General features: G+C 42.2%; 1 protein-coding gene across 1 annotated transcript in view; it reads right to left on the reverse strand.

Annotated features, from left to right (window-relative positions):
- FANCC (Fanconi anemia complementation group C) overlaps window positions 1-22,684 on the reverse strand; it is a 144,789-nt gene that overhangs the window by 86,438 nt on the left and 35,667 nt on the right. The window contains exons 3-5 of the mRNA XM_019554790.1: window positions 20,817-20,990; window positions 19,173-19,257; window positions 10,083-10,177 (exon numbers count right to left, since the gene is read on the reverse strand). Of these exons, the coding sequence (XP_019410335.1) occupies window positions 10,083-10,177; window positions 19,173-19,257; window positions 20,817-20,981 (345 nt within the window). The 5' untranslated portion in view covers window positions 20,982-20,990. The remainder of the gene's footprint in view (window positions 1-10,082; window positions 10,178-19,172; window positions 19,258-20,816; window positions 20,991-22,684) is intronic.

Here is a 22,684-nt window from a genome sequence, read left to right on the forward strand (position 1 = left end):
AGGAGCTGTGGGATCCTCTCCGCAATGTCTCGGATGCGGGCCCCCGGGAAGCAGCAGACTTCCCGGGCTAAGGGGTCGGGGCGGCAGATTGCCCCCTCAGTCCCCCGCGGGATGGAGTCTCCCACAACAAACAACTTACTCTTGCAACGGGAGGACCCTGCATCCAGAATTATCACAAAACTACTTCACTATCAGTGAAGCACACTTTAGTACTCACCGGGCACATCCCAATAAGCACGCACGTACAGGGACGTGAGTTTCCCACTGGACAAATAACAGCTGTACATATTTGTGCCATTATTTGTCCCCAGGTATGCCCTGCACATGTGCTCCAGGGCACAGCAAAGTGACCTGCGTGGGGTAGGGGAGGCTGGGGCCAGCATCTGTGGGTCCTGAGGGCCTCCTGGGGCAGCAGCAGCACTAGGCCAGTGTGAAAAAACCCCCACCATGCTGCAAATTAGCAGTGTGGCAAATGAGTGCATGTGCACTGTATGCAGTTTACAGTGCCTCAAACTGCTCTGAGGCACCCCAAACAGCACATGCACACTTGTTGGGATGCACCCACTGGGCCCATCTACACATGCCATTAAAGTGACGCGATAAACTCTGGCCCAGTTTGCACCAGTGTTTATCAGAGCACCTTAATGGCATGTGTAGATGGCTCAAACTGCTGTGGTCTTGGGTGCCAGTGTGGAAAAGCCTTGGACTGGCAGGGAATCCAAGGGGTCGTGGAGCTGACTGGGCACAAGACTGCCCCAGCATATGGAGCCTTGTGGCTAGGTAGTAGGCAGGGGTCTGGCCCCCTGCTGCCTGGGCTGACCAGGTGAACTGTATGCCCAGGTCACTGTTTACATGTGTACTTAGGCACAGTTATTTTTGCTGCCATAAAACAGTACTGTCCCTGATAGTATTATCTTATGGCAGTGAAAATTAGTTTGCTGTGGTCTAACAGTGTTGCACGTGTAGACTGTGATGCTTTACACTGCAGCAAATTACTGAGCAGCTAAAGCACATGTGTAGATGCACCCACTAACAGCTGAGTTATGTCTAGGCACTCATACACAGCCCATTGCAAGTTCAAAATTAAGCCAAATTTTATATAACCAAATTAGACAGAAATGCCAATATGAATGTCCTCAACCCAATTTACAATCTTTAATAGATATTTAAAACTTTCATATAGAAAGCTACTCCAAATTTAGGAACTTTAAGAAATTACTTGACATAATTAAACAAATTATCCAGATCATAGTTTTAACACAGAAATGTGAGCCTCAAATATGGCATTTCAAATAAAATTATATCAAACAACAAAGACGACAGGAAAATATTTATGGATTTATGTGAAAGAGAACAAACACATAGCATTCTAGTCACATACAAGTTACAACATATTAATAGAATTAGTTTTTACAAAACTACATTGCAAGGCAATTAATAGAACATGGCTTTACTGAGTCTGTAAATACTCAAAAGAACTGCACCATTCTATAGAGGAAAGCTTAACAACAATGCAGGCCATTAAAAATAACTAGCAGTGTTGACAGACCTCTGTCTTGCACAGTATTATCCTTTATGATCCTTACAGGGAAGCAAGGCATGAAAAGAAGGTACCTTGCACAAAGGAAAAAAACTAATAAGGACTGCAGCCTTCGTTCTACTGGTGGACATCAAGCACCTCCTGGGTTTGTGTCATTGCCGGAGTAGTTCTCTTCTTCCCGCGTCGCCAACCCTGTTCTCGTCTGCCACGACTTGGTGTTCCTCAGTAGGTGGTGTCAGTTACGGGATACTCGGTGGCCCGGGGTTCACCCGACGGTCGCTCACGGGGCTCCGCCACCCCTACACCCCGGCCTCACGCCTCCTTCAGTGTGCCGCCCAGCCGTTATCCACGGCCTCTACTCGCAGGGTCACCCTCTCCGCTGTTGTGTCTAGATGCCAGCGGCTTAAGGCCCTGCTTGCCCATGTGGGCCTACCCCACAGCCCTTCACACTTCCATCCCTTCCTTCCAGGATACATACAACCACGAGGGGGGAGCCGTACCGAGGCTTCTCCACAGACCCACCCCTTGGTCACTTGTCCCTATCTCCTATGCCCCTTTGCCCGGGGTAACAAAAATAAACATGTTAACCAAAACTGACAAGTAAGCTATTCCCTGCCCCTTACTATCCTTTTCCCCGGAGCCTAACAGGGACGGGACGTTTTCCTCTTGACCCGTCGCTTCCTGGATCCACTCCCATCTGTTCCTCAATCCGATGGAACCCAGTAGCGATACCCACTCCGACCACAAACCCCTTTAGGACTCTCCCGGGGTCTTTGCCTCCGTCGTGCCTTCCCTGCGCCTCATCATCCCAGCACTCCCACCTGGGTTCCACTCTGCTTCCAGGTGCCGCTTCAGCTCTGCCTCTGGCAGGAAAACCTGTCGCTCCCTCATTGTCCTGCACAGGCTTTCGTTGGGGTACTCTACTCTCCACTGCCTGCGTCTGCTCCTGCTTGCCAGGCTCCCTGGGTCCAGCGAGTGGCGTCTTCCTTGCTGCCGGCATCAGCTGCAGCTTCATTCCTTGGCTATTCGCCCCCTCCGCGGGAGCGGCTGCCATTTTTTATTTCTGCCGGCCAGCCTGCGTCCAACACTGACGTCACCGGCCGGCCATAATTGCACAAAAAGGTGGCTAACGGGCTGCTCGGGTTTCTCCTTCTGCCCCATCCGCATCCCATCCTGACCCGCCGGTAAGTGTCGCTCGTTATTTTGACTCCTGGGACAAGGTGACTGCAAAATATTTCTTTACTTCTCTCCCACTGCTTTTCCCAACTTGTAATAGGGAACCCTAGCCCTGGTACTAGAAAGCAGGGTGGCACCCTTGAGGACAGAGGTTTCAGAGCAGAGCAGGGGGTAAGTGGTAGCCCTGCGGGCTGGTCAGCTGACTGTGGATGTCATATGACTGAGAAAAAGCTCAGGCCAGAGCTATATAAGCCCTGGGCTGAGCTAGCTGGGGCAGAAGGCCAGCTCTGGCTGTGGCAGAGCGCCCAGGAGACTAGAAGGAAATATCTCTGAAGGCTGAGGGAAAGGGACAGAGGGACCCAGAGAAAAAGAGGTGTTTGGCACTCTGCCTCTATTGTTTTTCTTCTTATGTTATAGCTCAGGGGCTTAGTGTTATTTTGCAGTTTAAACCAGCAGTTTGGGCTGGGACTGTGAGAGGCAGTATAAGGAGGTCTCATTAGTGCCCGTGGGACACATGATAGCTTTGAGCCCTGCCAGGGCCTGAGTAGTTACTGAGCCTGGAGTGGACAGAGAGCACAAGGCACAATGAAAGACAGGGGCTGGGCCCAGAAGCCAGGCCTAGAACAGTGGGCTGGGGCTGTGAAACCAGGCAGAATAGAGGGGTGGAAGCCGAGACAGCTAAGGCCCCAACAAAAGGCAAAAGGAAAGGCCTAGAGTGGCCTGGAGATGCCGGGACAAGTGTCCTATCCAACTGGAGATTCAAAATCTGCAAGGCATGGGGTATGGTGTAGGGATGGCATGGAGCTGTGAAATTAGCCCTTAAGGGAAGAGCTCCACACCTCTGGGTATTCTTTGGAATGAAGCCAGATCTGCCCTGGGGCAGCCTCCCCTTTGAGAACCAGAAGGAACATTAAGACGTGGCAGGTAAGTAAAGAAGAGACTGCTCCCAAAGCGAGTCAGAAAAAAGGGGGACTCTAGGGTGCCTCCAGGGGTTTTTGACTGCCCTGGGGATGGTGCCCTGTTACACAACTCCAAAGAAAACTTCTTAGTAAGTGCATGTGGCTTTCCAAAGTAATGCAACTAAATAAGGCTACTAATCTTTATGAAAAAAATGAAAATGTTTTACATGTATAAGATTATACCAGAAAGAAAAGCCTGAAAGGCTTTTAACAACACTTCAGAATATTACAGAACTTGTCTTTTGCTTCTGGAACATCAGCTCAAGACTAACCTGCAGCATGACTGAAATTAATCTGGCAAGTCTGCTTTGGTTATACCAGGCAGCAAGCCCATGTTACAACCACACATACTGCATGTCTCAGAAATCTTTGCTCAGAGCAGGCCAGATGTCAACTAATGTTGAAATTAAACCCCTTTCATTCTTAGACAGTGGTTTCACCAGGTCACAGTTGATTTCATGGGTGAGAAGTCTGTAGAAGTACACATCTTAGCTTCCTATGCTACATCTGGGTAGTGCCTGAAAAAGGGACACTGGATTCTAGCGCTACAACTTGGTTAGGACTATTACAAATCTCTCTGGATTTTTAAACTGCATGTAATTCTAAAATGCTACAGAATATACATCTTGTAGTTAAGTAACAAATATTATCTTTGCTCACTGTATTTTGTAAGATATCTTAAAGATAAACACAGTCAAAATTAAGCAAAAGTTTCTCTTTCTTATTCCCAGTGTGGACTGTCTGTGAGAAGAGAGAGAGTCTTGTAGACATTTCCCTCTTAATGCTGAATATGCACCTCTTCCCATTTAGAAGTATGTACCATGCCTATGACAATTTGAGCAACTCTTTGCAAGGGAAAATGATATTTGAAAGGACATCAATGTAGTTTTTTTCTATTTTTAGAATACCAGCCAATTTAGCAATAGAAAACCATGTAAACAACCATTTGTCCACTGATCCTGAAAGGTCTGTAGGTTACTGGAGGTCCATAGTCTACTATTTGGGACCCATTGTTTTAAATATTTAAGTTGATATTGCCATGTTTTCTTGCATACAAGACACCTTTCACCAAAAATAAGCTTCTGGAAATTAGGGGCAAGTTTATAAATGAGGAAATACAGTAACAGCAGTTTCTTCAGTGTAAGTCCCCAGGGTTTACACTGAATGTGAAATGTGAAAGTAATGCTATACATGCTTCACAGGAAGCAGCACAATCCGCATGCTGGACTTCTTTGCTGCTGCTACTCAGTTACTTACTGCATGTTCAAGGAAAGATCCTTTCCCCCCCTCATTCTGTCCTTCAAAAACAAGGTATGTATCTTAGTTAGGGCTACAGTATATGTGAGAGAATATGGTAGTTGTTAAAGATGGTATATGTGAGAGAATATGGTACTTGTTAAAGATAACATGCAATTAATTTTAAGATAAAAAAACACAATATAATAATCTATCTTAGCCGCCGGCAACATGTAAGGGGTGCACAAAGGTGCACATGCACACCCTGAGTGTGGCGGTGCACCCCCACCACTGGCCACTGCTGTTGGCAGTGTCTGCGGGTGGTCACCAACCTCCAGTAGGAGCTCACCAATCCCCCCTCACCTCTGACAGCACCACGGCCGCCTGAAGGACCTCCCCACTTCCCGCCACCACACTCCCGCTGCCAACAGCGCCACCACCACCTGCAGGAGCTCGCCATACCCCTCCAGTCTCTGGGGGCATGCAGAGCTCATGATCTCAGCGGTTCCCAACCTGTAGTATGGGTACCACCAGAAGTACGCAGACAACCTGTCAGTGTTATGCGTTAACAGATTTATTTTAATTATTTTATATGATAAAAATTTGCTGGTGGTATTTAAGGTTGTATCGTTGGTGGCTGCACAATCTGTCAGAGTTTGGGAAGCGCTGGTCTATCTCCATGTATATGTCTACAAATAAAAAGGAAATATGGAGCTGTAGGACCTTCTTTCCAGTCTTCCCCACTTGTGGGGGATTTTTTTTTAGCACCATCATTTATAGAGCAGGTACAGAGACCTAGTGCAGAAAGCACACAGAATGAGTGTTATGTCAATCTTAGGTGCAACATGCCTATGATTGTGTGTCATGCAAGAAAACTCTTTGGGAATTCAGGTAAAATCCATCACCTCATCTTTAGATGAGATGATATAGATGCCAATAAGTGAATCTGCGTGGGTAAGTCTAAAATTAGAATGACAGCAGTTCTTTTAAGGCATCTTTACACAAGCTTCGGGGGTGTACGCAGGAGCTCCGAGAGCTGCTCTAATTAAAGTGGCCATAGCACCTCATGTATTCAGTATCCTGCGCTTCAAAGTAGCAGCAGGAGAGCTTTAACTAAAGCACATTTGACAAGCTTTAGTTAAAGCGCTCCTGCCACCATTTTGAAATGTGGGGATGCTGAATACACAAGACACAGAGGCTGCTGGAGCATGCTAATTAGTATGCTCCAGCAGACTTGATTAATTGTGTCTACTCCAACATCCTGTAATTACAGTGTATTGGAACAGCTTCTCTGCACATCTACAGGCACCCTTAGTGCCTCATTTAAGTCAGTCGGACTTTTGGCACAGACGGCATTTAGTTCTGATATTTTACTAATGTTTTCTAAGAAGCAATTTGCACTTTTTTCCATTTAGTGCCGTGGGGCTCCTTTGAAGGCCAGATCCAGCCTGGAGACAATGGTGGCGGGGAGCAAAGTGGGGGACAGTGGTAGTGCCAGCTGCAGGGATGGCAGTGTCAGGGCAAGCAGCAGCAGGGTAAGCAAGACTTTATCAGCGCAGGCCTTGCTCTCCTTCCTGTTGTCGAAGGCCATGTTTACCAGGGCCATTGGGCCTCAGATTCTGATAAAGGCCCCATCCCGCTGTGGCAATGCCCCTCAACTTCTGGTAGCTCACTGATAGCTTGGCAGGCCAGATAAAGCAGCTTTGGGAACTGTACATTTGACATCCCTGTCAGAGTATTCCAAAACAAAAGATAAAGTTTAAAGTTAAGGTTCCCACAACAAATATATCTTGGCCTCTTCTGTATCTCTATATATATTTATGTAGTTCTGTATCCTTTTTAATATGTAGCTTCTGCAGGAAGAATGAGGTAAAACATTCTAGAAGTGGATTAACACATCCAAAACTCCCACCGTCTCAATGGGTTTTTCATTAAAAAAAATGAATTTGACAGCTCTCAAAATCAACCCTTCAGGGCAAATTGTTTCCCATGTGCATTGAGTATGAAAATGGCGAAATCATTTCTAGTTCGCGTTTGCAAAAGCCCAGACTTGGGACTTACATCATATTCACCATCAGCTGCAGGGAAGATGCCATAAGGGGTGGTAGAATAAAATAATTTATTTTGCCTAGCCAGCTTTAAGAAAAAGTTTGGCACATTTTTTAAGATGAAAATTAGGTAAAAGAAAAAAACTGAAAAAATGAGAAAAATGTTTTGCCTGAATGCTAGTCTGTTTACCATTTAAGCCAATGAGGTCATTAGGTCAAAAAAAAATGAGTCACTTCAGGAGAACAACACTATTTTGCCCTGGATGGGACACAGCACTACCAGATACCAATAGTCACACATGGATGGTGCTGGTGGCAGGTGAATTTCCACCCTCAGGCTGCATACAATGTACCTATGCAATCTCAAAATCCAAATCATGTATCAGGAAGATGCTTTTCTGAACCAAAACAGAAGAGAAAAAAGATCTACTTGCTGCCCAATAGCCATTTGGCAAGAAGACTTGTGTAGGAAAATGAAATGTGAATTCTAGGGTTTCCTCAACTGAGAGAGATTTAATGTATGACCCCTACTTCCCAGGAGAGAGGCCTAACCACTGTTAGGCTATGGAATAGGCTGGGTTGCCCATGCCTCCTGTTGAAGCTGGCCACTGGCCAGAAAGGAATATAAGAATCATGGGATCAGAAGGTGACCAAACAAGATGAAGCTTGACTGCACAATCTCCTGTCTCTATTTCAGACTCTGAAACTTCATAAAAGAAGGGGCAAAAGACATAACTATTTTAAAAGAAAAAAATGTGTGTGTGTGCGCATGTGCACCTGTGCACAGGTGTGTGCGTGTCTGTGTGTATCCTTTACATAACACCTTTACCAAAAACTTAACCACTTTACTGAACAATAAATCCCAAACACATGGGCCTTCAGAGCAAGCTCCAAAGCCTACTAGCTCCAATAGGATCTCAAGAAGGGAGTAGGTCAGGAGATGCATGAAGTAACTAAAGAAACATGATTATGGTTAGCCTTTAGTTATTGAAAAAAATGTGATGTATGCTCCTGTCTAGCAACTATTTAGGCATGTATGCGACTTTACAGACATGTACATCATATTAAGATAAATAGGACTACCCACATTCATTTATGTACCCATCCTTAATATCAATGTCTCACTTTGTAAAATGTACAAATGTTTATTAGATAAAAAAGTACTAAATTTTATCTAAGAAACTGAAGAAAAACTACTAGGGGTCCACTGATATTTTGGGGACCAAAACCGATAGATAGCTGATATTTAAGGAGGCATATCAAATGATACCAATCCAATTTCTTATACAGCTGCCTCCAGCTAATAAGTCCGGTGTGGTGGAAGGGGAGGGAAGGGGAGTGGGGGGGGTTAAAGCAATGCCCCGAATGAGGGGGCAGGGGCAGGCACTGCCCAGGTGGGGCAGAGCTGCAAGTCACGGGGGGAGAAGGCGGCTCCCACCACTGCCTGCACCTTAGAGGGCATGAGGGGGGTGAGCCCCCTGGGTCTGCACAGGGCAGGGCGGGGTGGGCTGCAGCTAGGGCTCTGCAGACCTCTTCTCAGTGGGGGCTGGGCTCGGAGTGGGTGCCAGCGACACTGGGAAGATGCTGCATCCACCCCAAATTTCGCCACCACTCTGCTCCCAGCACCACCACTGTCAGCTCAATGCCCTGCCTCCACCCACGCACCGGGTGGCTGGCAGCAGCAGTGCTGGGAATAGAGCAGCAGCAAAATTTGGGCTGGATGCAGCATCCTCCTAGTGCCATCAGCGCCTGCTCTGAGCCCAGCCCCTGCCAGGAATAACTCCGTGCAGCACCAGCTGCAACCCAACCCACCCTGCGCAGATCCAGGGGGAACACCCCTCCCCCCCATGCCCTCCCAGGGTGCAAGCAGCGGTGGGAGCTGCCTCCTCCCCACCCCCATGCCCTCCCAGGGTGCAACCAGGAGTGGGACCCACCTGCTCACCCCACGAGCCACAGCTTTGCCCCCCCCCCGGGCAGCGCCTGCCCATGCCTCCTCTCTCACCGTAGGGGGCGTTGATCTGCCCTCCCCCCCAACTCCTTCCCTCCCTCCTCCCATTCCACCACACTAGACTTACCAGCTACAGGCAGCTCTCCGTGCTGCCAGGCTCTGCTCTTCACTGCCAGCTGCGCAGGTATGTATCAGCCAAATTATTGGCCCCATCGGGCCAATATACAATACAGCCAGTTTTCTTTATATCAGCACCTATCTGATATCGGACCGATGTGTCAGTGTACCTCTAAAAACTACACTCGTTAGCAAAAACTAACAAATACATTATGTTAGCTCAATAAACTACTGTCTACAAGGCTTAGCTACTGTAGAGCTCCATTAACTGCTGGTATTTTTATCACAACCTAATTAGGGTCTCAAGTTGTACATGCATAAATGCAACAAACATGATGTGTTCTAAAATATAGATACAACAAAACATTTAAGCAAATACCTTTTTGCATTATGTAATTTAAGTACACACACACTTAAGTTATTTGCTGGTTCAGAGTGTAAGCACAAAAAATGTGCACAGATGTGTGCCTACATAAAAACTCTATATCAAGCATGAAAGTAGTTAAGGATTCATTATGCTTTGTAACTCACTAAATATAACTCTGTACATAAGATTTTTTTCACTAGCTGTCTCTGAAGAAAATTTGGATACAATTAGTTTCTCCAAAGGAAAGAGAGATTAAACAAAATGAAAAAACCTTAAACAAAATGAAAAAACCCCCAAAATTACAGAGCAAATATGAATTGTTTTCAAAACAAACAATGGCATTTCTCCAGATTATTTATTTTACCCTAATTGAAAGGTTCTCTTTTATAGCACTCTCTTTCCCTTCTGATCCGTGGTCTTTATTTCTTACTTACAGTTACTAGATTTCGGGCTCCACTGTATTAAAGACCATTAAAATTATTCTAATTTAAACACATCTTTTTAACATTCAAAATGACAGACTAGCACAGATTGTTTTATAATTAGAGTGGAACACATTTCAACACAATATGTATGGAGGCTGTTTTTGGAGCGGTTTCTGAAATGACATGCTGTCTCTATGCTGTAGATGTAGCACCTTTAAATAATCAATTTAATTCAAAGCAGTCTAGGGGAGGATTCATTCGCTTACTCGTATCCAGCTGTTGGCCTTCAATTCCACAGGGCTCTGTGGTTCACTGCTGTACAGACAACATAAGCACCATATTAGAGTCTTCTGGCTTTCATCTACAAGGGGGGGAAGTAAATAAGGTTACATTTTTAAAAAAAACCTCTCAAAATGAAGACGCTGAGTTACAACTCTTTATCCAAGATAACACCCAAAATATCCATTACTCAAATATCAGTGTATTCTCAGTATTCTATAAAGTTCACATCACAAACTTAGTATTATTCATATGCAGTTTTAAAAGAATGCATGGTGTAGCGTGCAGTAACTTTTTAGCTAATATTTATATACAGTATTTTGCTTTGATATAATTAGCCATAACTATACAAGTCACTGTTAGACAAAATTCATTACTATTTTGTTATCGAAGCTTACACGAGTAAATCAAGTTTAGTTCTGGGTTCCAGGCAAATTATCTATCTTCTGTGCCACTACCACCCTAAAGTACTGGTCCTGTCCAGGTTACAAAAACTATTGCAGGCTAGAACTGAGTATCGAGATTCTAATGCTTTTCAGTAAGTATGTAGCCAGTTCAGTCAGGAGTGTGAACAATTCCCACAGTTTCATTTTTAACAAGTTTAGGTGTAAATGTATAAAATATATAATTATATATATAGTTTCATATAATGCTTTTTAAAATGATTTGCATAGTCTGAGAACTTGTATACCAAATTCCAGCCCAGACTAAAAAAATTATGCGTGTATTATAAACCCTTGATAACTAAGCTTAATAGTAAAAAAAGTTCTGATACAATATTCACTTAAGAAGTATTTCATTCTTATTAATAAGAATAACAATGTGAAGCAGTATTACTGCAGGGGTTTTGGAAGTGGTGGAAAAAGAAATTACAGCATTACAATGATCCCCTACAATGACTTCTGCTGTGCTCAATATACTTGTCATCCAGGATGTAATAAACAGTATCATTTAGAAGCACTCTGTTGGCAAAGTTTGCAGAAAAGAAATACAAGCTCCATTAAGTAACTTCTGTATTTTTGCCAGGTGATCAAAGATGTTAATATTGATTTAAACCAGTATTCTTCAATAAATGTCCAACAAGCCTGTAGGCCATCACTGCCCTCCCACTGACTAACATCTCTGCACAGAAATGGCTTATCAGACATACACAGTTAAGTAACTATACTATAAGGTATACTGTTATTATGTGTATTTGAATTTTTTTAATATAGGTTTTTATGAGCCTAATAATTGCCTATGTTATATAAGATCAGAGTAACAGAGACATCTTGTGTACCAGTCACTAGAAGTTCTAAATTTTCTGGTTCTGATTTGTGCTGTGAATGGCAACTCATTACACCAAATAAGCATTCGTGGATTGGCATATTTTGCACTTTGAAAGATTATACCTAATGCTATCTCCTTCAAAAGCATCATTTTATTTAAAACAATCTTGACCTTAAGTTATTTTTGAGAGAAATTAAACAAATATTTTTTTTCTCCAAACTAGCCCTATTATACTGCTATTCTTCGGGAGCTGAAGATTTAAAGCAATATAAGCCACTGTTCTAATATAGTTAATTAAAATGATCACAAAATTCTTGCACTATTAATACAAAAATGAAAATATTTCAGTAATAAGCTAATGACAACTTGTACATACAGAAATATACAATTCCATCTATTAAAACACAAAATATATAAACCAAATATAGTTCAAGTAGTTTCAACCTTACCTGTGCCTTCCAATTCTGCATTCCTATTCTTTTGAGAAAAAATATTAAATTGAATAGTTCACAACCAAAATTGTATTTAGCAAATGGAAAAAGAGAGTAGGAGGGGGAAGTTAAACTTTGGTACCTGTAATATTACACACAATGGTTTAATTGGAGACTTATGAATAAACTGTAGTTCCTCCCCCCCATTTTTTTTTTGTTATCCACAAGGACTTTATGCATACCATAAAGGGAACTGCAAATGCTATTGTTTGTCAATAACATCAATCAATAAATTACTAATAAAAGTTAAGCTGGGTAAAACCAAGAAATAAACCCAAGAAAGGAAATCTATTCCTCTTCCTGACATATCTAAGGATGCCTTGAAGATCTTTCTGAAGTTCAAAAGATGAGAAGTTTTCCTTCCCTTGTTTGGGACTGAGACAGAAATATACAAAGAGGGTTTCTTAGTTTTTGGTCAAGACTAAAACAACTGTAAATAATAATTGTATCACTACAGAATACCAAACATAAAGAATTATAGAAAAACATAGAAAGTTCTCTCATTTTTCTGATGAGAGCACTCATTAGCCAGAACCTGCCATCTGGTACAAACTGAAATCCTGTACATTTAGCATCAAATTTTGCTGCCAACAGCTCTACCTTAGGTTTCCCTCAATACTTCAGGATACTTGCAAATCACTTTCCTGAAAGAATCTTGGAATTGGCTCCACTTTGCAGCTGAGTGACTTGGAATAGGTAAGGCACTACTGAGTGGGAAAAAATCTTCCTAACGCATGAAGAACAAAAAAAAGGTCAGATCCCTGAGCAAGGCTGAACTCATACTAACATCACTGTGTCAAAATCATAGTCTTAAATGTATTTCATGGCAGAGGGACAAAAAAAGAGATTACCACTATTCACTGAAATGTTACTCTTTGAAGCAGTTTTCACTATCCCAGTATACTAGTATTACATGACAAACAAAAAAACTCTTGTTATTAACATCAGTACTAGTGTATAATAGTAACTGATTACTGTAAAGTTTAGCTGGCTGGCCCCCATGCAAAAAGGATAGTGCCAGTTTGTTCTTGCTATTAGTTTGCCTTGGTTCTGAAATGAAGTTTTACACCATGAGGCTGTCACACCTGATTCCACATACATCATCTCTTAATACATTTTTGTAAAAGAAAAGAAAAGAAATCTTTCACTGTCTACACTAATCATAGGTCACGACAGACTTCACCAGTACTGTATTGATGTGATTCCAAAATGAGGAGCTGGGGTTTTTTCCCCATTCAACATGGGGAAAACAAAGCTTTGTCTTAGAGTTGAGTATCAAGTAAAGATGCAATAACTACAGTCAGAGAGGCAGCAGGAACCCACTTGGCAAGGCATGGGACAGTGCAGGGCCTAACACCAAAGCATGGGGTAGCATAAGGCACAAAGCAGAAGCACAGTGTGGCTCAGGACCCAGTGGCAGGGTGGCAGGCAGCATGGGAGTAAGTGGCAGGTACAGCAGACATAGGGATGGACAAAGTGTGTGGGGGGCAGGCACTAGGGGGAGCCAGGGAGGCCAGGGGGGTCATCCCTACTTTGCCCCCCGAATGCTGCCTTCCCCACATTAAGTTCACATTTCCTATTAGAAACACAGCACAGTCTATTTGAAGAGACTTACATTTCAAACTCCCCTGCCTTAGTCATCAGAAAGTATCTTCAGAAGAATACACCACTACCAAACTATTTAGAACAAAGGGTGCTCAATGCCCAGCCTGCAGGCCAGATCTGGCTCCCACTTTCCTGTCATCTAGCCTTCAGAGCTCCCCATGGGCAGTACTCCCCTGCCACCAAATTTCCAGACCTGTGTGGAGTCCCATGGGACAGATGGTGTGACCCTTTGCGTGGGGCTGGGCAGGAGCAGCATAGGACCCCAGGCCCAGATCCCAGCAGGGAGCAACACAGGGCCCCACAGCCTGATCCCAGTGCTCAGGGCCCAATGCCAATGAGCAGGGGCCCGCCAGTGCCTAGGGTGGCCATTGGTCCTGGTTTATACCAGACCACCCAGTTTTTAAACCCTTTGTCCCCTGTCTGTTTCTCGATGAGGACTGGACTGCAAAAAGTCCTCTTTTTCAGTTCACTGGTGGAAATACATGTCAACCACCTGCCCTTGTCTGTGCCTAGAGCTAGGGAGGTGCACAGTCTGGAGAAGCAGGTTTCATAGCCAGGGAGGGAGGGAGGTGGCCTTTTTGGTGGCCCCACCCCTTGCTGCTGATAGGCCAAGGGGCCCAGCAGTCCCATCCTTTGCTCCTAACTGGCCAAGGAGGTAGTGGACACACCCCTTACTGCTGATTGGCTGAAGGGAGCCGGCCCTCACCAAGGGGATGTCCTGTATTCTGGAGATGCATCAGCGGCATCCTTACCAGGGCCACATGGGACACAATTCTGGTGTGAGCAGCCCAATCCCAGACTCTGTCCCATGCCACTCATTTGGCCCACAGAGCCCAAAGATTAAGCACCAGTGATCTAGAACATGGCTGCTTTCATCATCTGTTGTCTCATTTATAGTAAGATTAAAGCCAAGATATTCTTTCAAGAGTTCTTTCAGGTAATTTGCATTACTTTTAAAAAAAGATATGAAAAGCACATTTTTCTCAATGGATACAAACAAAGTGTGTCACCAATGTTTTTCCCAGAACTCTCTGCAGGTTTCATACAAGAATTGTCTGAGATGAAGTAGAGTGCTACAGTGCAGCAAACCTCTGCAAGCTGTTCAATTTCCGTTCTACAATTCATTTTTATTCACAGAAAACTGTTCAATCACCAGTTTTTGTATTTTACCCATATGACCTACTGCAATTAAAATGCTTGTACTTTCTATTTATGCAAAGTACTCTCAAGATATCAATAGCTTCCTTTTCACTTGAAATGCATGGCAACATTACATGCTCTTCAAAACATCAAGCCACAACTTTCAAGAAATATGCCCTTTGGATACTTTTCATCTCTCTGCTTAACATGACTACTTGCCATTTTGCTCATATTTGCTGTAGTTATTTTGTACCTTGTTTTCATCTCTAGAGCAGTTACCCACTTTCCTGCTCAGCTACAAATCTCAAGGGGTGAGTGTACTTTAAGAGAAGGCAGACTGTTTCTTAGAGAAGCAGCCTGCAGGTGTGCCAAGGGCTCAGAGAGAGGGCAAGGGCTAGAGGACTCAGAAAGACAGCAGAGGCTCAGAGGTCCTGAACAGCAGGTAGGACCAGGATGCCAATACTGGTGTAGGAGTGGGGTCAGAGCTCAGGAAGGGCCAAAGGCTAAAAAGGGCCACAACTGGAGATTGGCGTGGCTGGAGAGCCCATGAGTGTCAACTGGCCTCAGAGCAGTATCAGGGTCTAAAGAGAAGGATCAAAGGCCAGGAAGGACAAAGCTGGATACCAAGGGGCCCAGAGTACCCATAGCCCAGAGAGGGCCTTGTATAATGGACAAACAGAGCCAGAAGCCTATAGCTCATAGTAGTGGTTATGATCTGATTAGTATATGTGACATATGCAAAGCACAGGTGTGGGTATTGGAAAGGACGGAGCACCTAACTAGCTCTTAAAGGCAATGATTAGGGTTACCTGTACTCATGAGGAAAAGATCTGACTTCTGAAGCCCTGGGGCAGCCTCCTGTTTTTGAAAGTATCATCTCATCAAGGTATGGCAGGTGAGTCCAAGGAGATGTTGTCCAAAAAAGATCAAAATGGATACCAAAGAGGGGGGCTCCAGGGGCATCACGGCCAGTCCAGGAGTGGGACCCCATTACAGTATGTGCCTGTAATAGCTGAAAAACCACCTTATTCAGTGATTGGATTAGTTATCGGTATATTCATGCATCATTTTAAAGATGAAATAATGCATCAAATTAGATATATTTTACATCTATTTGCAACATTCTGTGACATTTTATTGAAAGTTGAGGCTTCCTTGATAAAATCACAGCCACACATACCTCCCCAGTAGCTCAGGACTGCAAGTACTGCCATGAGACTCCGTGCATTTGTGCTTTTCCAAGATTAGCCTTCTGAATACTAAGAAGGCTAACCTGGCTATTTGCTGCTCAGGGGTGTTTATGAGGAGATTATTTTTCCTTAGAGACCAAGTTTCCTGCACTGAGTGGTCAGCCATGTGAGTTCCCCACCCCAACAGACGTACTTCTGAGGTGATGTGTATTGTGGTTTGGACATGGTGGGAATTAGGATGTTTTTTCCTCCTCTATTTATTAGTATGAAACCCAGTGAATTGAGCAAAATTAGTTCCTCCCATGCTGCCTGGGTGGCCTGGCATCAGAAGTATGCCTGAATGAGCCATTTGTCCCTATGAGGAATTATGTGAAATCCACTCAACAGATGGCTGCTGCTACAACCAACAATATCTTCAGGAACACTCAGAACAGATGCCAAACAAAATGAAAATTAGCTGAATTGGAAATGTCAACTGTCCAAAAAGACCTCAAGTAATTCTAGAGAGAGGAAGTGGTAGGTATGAGTAAACAGGCATCTTTAGGTCCACTGAAGACAAAAAAAAAATCCCCCTGATCTAACTCCAGCACTTAAGATGAGAGATTGTTTTTGGGGGTGTTTTTGAATCTCTTAAAAAAAAAGTCTGACACTTACATATCAGTGTAGAATAAACTTCATGAACTCCATTCATTTGCAGCTGGGATCATGGCTCCCAATATGCAGCCCTTTTTTCTTGTTTAGGGAAAATGTAAAGGGAGACCACAAATCAAGATAGTGAAGGAAAAAAAGATTTTAGATTACCTTTTCTCAGAAGTCACCTGAGAATATATATTTGTTGCCTGGTTAAACCAGACAAGTCTGAATCCAGGTTTTCTCCCAAAATTTTCTCACTCTGCAGAAAGGTCATACTAACAGACAGCTTGAGAAGATTAATTCTTGCCTTAAATCTGGAGAAACTAAGATTATTTTATTTAATCTCCTACATGGTATGGCCTGCGGAATTACAGCCAGAAATTCTTACATCTATTTTACAAACCCATGGCCAAATCCATACTGCCCAATGAGCCACTAGGGAGCAGCAATACCATTCCAACTACTGAACACTAGAGAAAATCTAAAGAAGGAAGTGCAAGCAAATCTTACCTAACTACTTAAAAATAAAAAAGAATCACTAAATAAGTAACTAGACTGATGAAAACAGGACTGAAAAAAAAGGTCTAATGATAGACTCCATTTTCCAAGACAGGGAACTTTTTAAATTGAAACTGGACTTCACTAGGATTTCTAGACTTTTTCAGGAAAGCACAGCCAGAGAATACAATATACAGGACAGAAACTTATCCTTACAATATTCTTGGAGCTGGTACAGACCCTACACGTTTTTTAAAGAATCCTGAGTGGCATCCACAAAGAAAGACAGGATATGCTTATGATCCGGTTTGAAGGTCAGACAAAAAGAGAACTGTGCAAGAAACATGCCTAAGTAAGCTTTCCCAATTCTCTTCAAAGACACACCTAGTGCATCTGCAACTGTGCTCTCATATTTTGAGTTGACAGACCCCAACCCCAGCTCCATTCTTTGTGACCACTGTGACCTATTGTAGCTATCCTAAATACTGGAGAAAAAGGGCTGTGCAGTCAACTTAGAAATCCTAAAATAACAATTTACATTCCTGTCTCATCAAGTTGCTAGAGATAGTGGAAGTTTAAGAAGTCCCTGAAAGGATTTTAAATAACTGGTGGGGGGAGTAACTAGAGTCACTTAAGTTTTAGCAGCCCAGGGAACATTTGTTGAATCAATCAAGTATTTCAGGAAAGGTCAAGGAAAAATGGAGCAAATGGTCTTCAGCAATCCTTACCTAGCAGATGTCTTAAAGGACACCTTTCATCAGGGAAAGCCTACTTCCTCAGGGGCAAAGTTTTCATGAAGGGTAGTTTAGTTTGACACAACCTGAAAAAACTGCCTCATCTATTGTCTCGCCCAGCTGCCATTTCAGAGAGCTCCTACTCCAGTGATAAGCTTCTCCTCCTTTAAACGAACTGAGCAGCTGGTTTACCTTAAGTCTCTTCAGCCACTTGTATGTTCAACTGAGATAATGAGGTTTTTCTTAATGAAAGCAGAACACCCCTTACCTCCCCCCATATTCATGGTCTTAAAAGAAAAAGTAGAAAACTGCTCTAGGTACAAGAAACACAGTTTAAGTGGTCAAAGATGAAAGGGGAGTTATTTTGTTTTTAGTCTTTTGTAGTTGACTGAGAGTAGTACCAATTACAGCCATGAAAGGTACGTCCTTTGAAGTGAACAGGAACAAAAGAAGGCATTAGATGGTGGGTAACTTGCTTCTTTAAAAAAATAGTAACAAAGAGCAAAATATTTACTTGGAGAGCTAGCTCAATGACTCAGGGATAGAGCTCTCATAGGTTGGGGATCTTAGTTCATCCAGCAATTTCTCCATTTCAGGTTGATGCACCAGAATTGCTGAGAGGTAGAACATAGCCTTTAGGGTCATTTCCTTCCAGCTCTTACTTCACCCCATTCTGTATTCTCAGATAAAAACACCTACTGACCAATTTGTGAGTAACGTTTCCAATTTCCTCAGGCCTCTCCCTTTTGTGTCTAAGCACTTCTCAATTTTAATGTGTACTACTGGAAATAAAATAAAAGAAGAAGCTTATTGTGACATTAAGTACAAAAGAAAAATAAATACAAAAGAAAAAAGGACAGGAGAACAGACTCTAGTGACTTTACTGTAGCCTTTTTACTTTTTATGAGGATACTCCAGGAATTAAAATAAGAATATTTATAAAAAAAGCACTTCTTTGCACCCCAGAATGGGGGCATTCTGGTAAAATTAGAATGAATATCTTGTTGAAAATAACCTGACATTAAATTTTTCAAATTCAGTATTTCGTACATTTTTGGAGCCCAAGATGAAAATATAATTAGATGAAAGAAAGCAAAAAAATAAGATGACAGATTTTTATACAAAGTTGTAGTATCATTCTAAAACCAATTATTATTGGAACACCTGAAAACTGAATGTTCAGTGGCCTTAACCTACTGAGCCTAAGAGTCAAAATTTCTCAAACACACCACAGAATGCAATTGTACCTGCAGAAAATTTAAGATGCTATGTCGTAACTCAGTTGATAAATGTCATTTTCCTCAAGAATCGTCCTTTGAAAAGGAGTGGATAGATTACAGAATAATAGGTACCACTTGTAATGAATGATAACATAACTCAACTAGAGAAAAAAGTATATATTCAACTAGAGGAAAAATGTGCCCCATTTCCATGTTAATCCAGAAATGAAAAAAAAAAAAAACAGTGTGAAAGTAAAAACCTACAAGTCGTCCAGAAAATTAGTTTTCAGTTCTTACCATATCCTATAACAAAGGGATTCCAACAAAGCCTTCCTAATAATTGACCAATTAAGGGAAACCTCTGTATTGCTGAAGCTGAATTCTGTAAATGAAAACAATAAAAAAATTCTTAATGTACTGTACAACAAACACGTAACATTAGTGACCTAGATAGCAGTGAATGACATTACCCATGGTTTCTCCTAAGGTACATGTTAGAAACAAAAGCCTTTCAAGAATTTAATAAAAGCAAAGCTTTCTGGTGTCAGCTGTTACTTTATACTGTACTTAGGTTAGTTACAGTTCACATTTATTTCCTTAATTATGTAAGAAAATAAACTTAATTTTCTTTTTGTATAGTAGTCTTTCCTTACTATATTATTATTTGTAAATAAAGATTTCCTGCTGATAAAACACAATTAGAGTTTGTGTCTGTCGATTTCTAACACTTTTATACTATGCAGTGGAATCTCTGAAGAAACTAATAATAGCTATAGCTTAAACTAGCTAATTGATACTATTTGTGCTCACTATATGCTAATGGATATCATAATTGGTGAGTCACAACCTGCAATTTAAACAGGCATTTAATTTACCAAAAAACAAACAAACAAAGAATATTTTACTAAACAGAATGCAGCTTCACTATAAAAGTAGTAGGTAGTGGCTTATTTATACTCTTGTGTACAATCAGTCTTATTTTTCCATTTTTGCAGCTTTACTGTCTCATAAATGAAAGCCTTTAAAAATGGCACTGTGCTGAGATAATGTGCAAGTAGCAGAAACGATAACCATCTCCTGCTGCTGCAATAAATTCCTCAGATTTGTCTCACATTTGTGGCTGGCCCTAGACTTTCTGGGGCCATGTTCAGAAAGCCCATTTTCATCCAAGCCTCAGAAGTCACTTACCTAAGAAGTAACCTTATAAATTTAAAAATAGTCATGCTGCTGTCTTAAAATCTCTGAAAAAATGCTTTTAAAAATCAAATTTAATTTTAGAAGATTTTTATTATTATTATTCCTATTTTTATCTTTGCGTGAACATTTTAACCTTGCAGTATGAGATGATATTATTGAAGGCTATTAAAAAGACACAAAAATTTTTTAAAACTTCCTAAAACAGGTTTCATCCAAAAAAAGAAAGAAATCAAGAGATTACAGACAATTACTCAAATCACTAAACCAAACAGTGGGCAACATTTACCAGTGATCTGACCACACTCAAGGAAATCACTATATATGCCACAGCACTGGGGTTAGCATGTCAGCAGACTCTCTAAGATTTAAGGGATCAGTTACAATTTTGCATGTTAAAGCCTCTAAATAATCCAATTTATGACCCGGCAACCAGAATCAAATTCTTGTTTATTTTAAAGAGTTTTCAAAAGAGGCTGTTCAATTGGCTAGGAAATCCCATGTGATAACATAACCAATCAAGAAGAAAAAGGTCCTTCACAATAAATCAGGGACACAGGAAACACATTCCTGTTTGCATTACCTGTGGCTGTTTCCCCAATTTGCCTCTGTGATCCAGCAATACATTAGGTCAATACCACAAACGTCTCCGCTACCGTTAGCTTTCTGGTTTTGTCAAAACATGAGGTGCAGATTGTTTCTGAGCCCATCTTCAAAACAGTTCATTCTTCCACTTAAGTTACTTACCATATGTTTCAGGGTTTCATAAATCTGCTGTAGAAACTCCTGTAATTTAGGCAGATGAAGGCAGACATCTTGCTGGGACTGCAAAGCAGTGGTCTGACCCCATTCAACAGCTTTATCTAGCCAGTACTCAAAGTTCAATTTAGGCACAGTGGTATCTTGGGCCATCCTCTGTCCCTGAAAAGGTAACAATTCCAATCAGACAGATACAGATGTCGACTCTAGACTCTGAAGGGTGAGGGAGAATGTTTCTGCTAACATCTCATCTGCAGGAAGGGAGTGGGGGAGAATTTAAGTTTGTATACATTCCACAAGAAATTCAAGAAGCTTCTAAAATTATAAAGGAGTAAAATAATAATCCCTTTGTGTCGAAGTAGCAGTGGTAGAATAGTAATCAGTAAATTACCCTAAAATGTGTCACCCAGCTGGAGCTCAAATTTTTACTATCTGAATTTGTCATCACCAATATTTCATTAGAAGAGCAGTAAAATAATGTACGAGTATGCACGAGCTTGCACATGCACACAAGTGCGAGTACACAAACTTATCCAAGCTAAACGCATCATGTTGCATGAACCTTATTACTCCTCACTACATCCACTATTTTTACAAGGAACTGTGCCTGTATATTAGTCAAAACAAAGCTCTTGTAGGATTTTAATACAACAGAGAAATCTAAACTGTCTCTGCTTTTCAGGTTAGCATGAAGGATGTAATCAAGAGGGGAATGTTTTTATAATTCTACATCTGTTATTGTCTTTTAGCTTTTAATGCAAAAAAGCCCTTTACTTACAGCTGTCTAATGAATTTAATGCCATACAGTCTCACACAAAGCCTACACTTTTTCCCCTAAAACCAACTGAGGAAAATTGGGGTGCACATTACATGTGAGGAAAAGGGTTCCCTGAGGGTCTGAAAATTTGGGCAGTGCAGAAGGATGGAGCAGTGGCAGGCAGTATTAATTGCTGCAGCTCTCGGAGCCACAGCAATTGACGTTGCCACCGCTACCTCCCTCTCCCCTCCCCTCTTGGAAAATGTGCAGAGCACCCCCAGATCACGCCCCCTGCCCCAACATGGCACCAGATTAGGACAGTGTGTAAGGCTGATCTGTGGCTGGAGCACCAGGTTCAAACCAGCACATGGTACTGGATCCAGCACGTGACTCCAGAGCTAGAGTGGGGGGTGAGACCCAGCACCTAGCTGGAGGGAGCATTACAAATTTAGTCCCAGTTAACCATACAACTGCACTGCATGGCCCCAGGACCAGTCTTCTGGATCAGGTCTTGATAGGCCACACAGTCCCTGAGCCACGCCATGAAGCCCCACAACCAGCATGTTGAGTATCAAGTCCTGGTACACAGCCCCAGAGACCTCAGATTCCTGCTACTTACCCCTACTCCATGGTAAGATTTTTTTGTTCTTGGGGACTTGCAAAAATAGGAAGTATGTTATATTCAGGGGCATGCTATATGCAATCATACACTTGATATGGTAATCTCCCTCTTTCTCCCCCTTATTTTTTTTTAAGCAAATCATACACTCGATTACATATTGTATTACTGATAGCAATGATTACTTAAAATCTGGACCTTTCCATTCACCTAAGAATGCATTGGATTTTTAGCACAAGGGCAGTATTACCAACCCCAAATAATCAAAAAAATAATTAGACACAGAGAACATCTAAATCTTCTACCCAAAGGGACAGAGGATTTGGAAAACCAAAAAAATCAAAAGGTTACAAGAAGTTCTTGTCCATCATGCTGAAGGAGATGAGCGCACAGGTGGTTTTCTCTTCTATCCTGCCAGTGAGCGGACGAGGCAGACGGCATGAAACGTGCATCGCGGAGACCAACTGGCGGCTACAGGAA

Source organism: Crocodylus porosus, unplaced genomic scaffold (assembly GCF_001723895.1).
Source record: "Crocodylus porosus isolate Cpor-Errol unplaced genomic scaffold, CroPor_comp1, whole genome shotgun sequence".
Taxonomy (NCBI): domain Eukaryota; kingdom Metazoa; phylum Chordata; order Crocodylia; family Crocodylidae; genus Crocodylus; species Crocodylus porosus.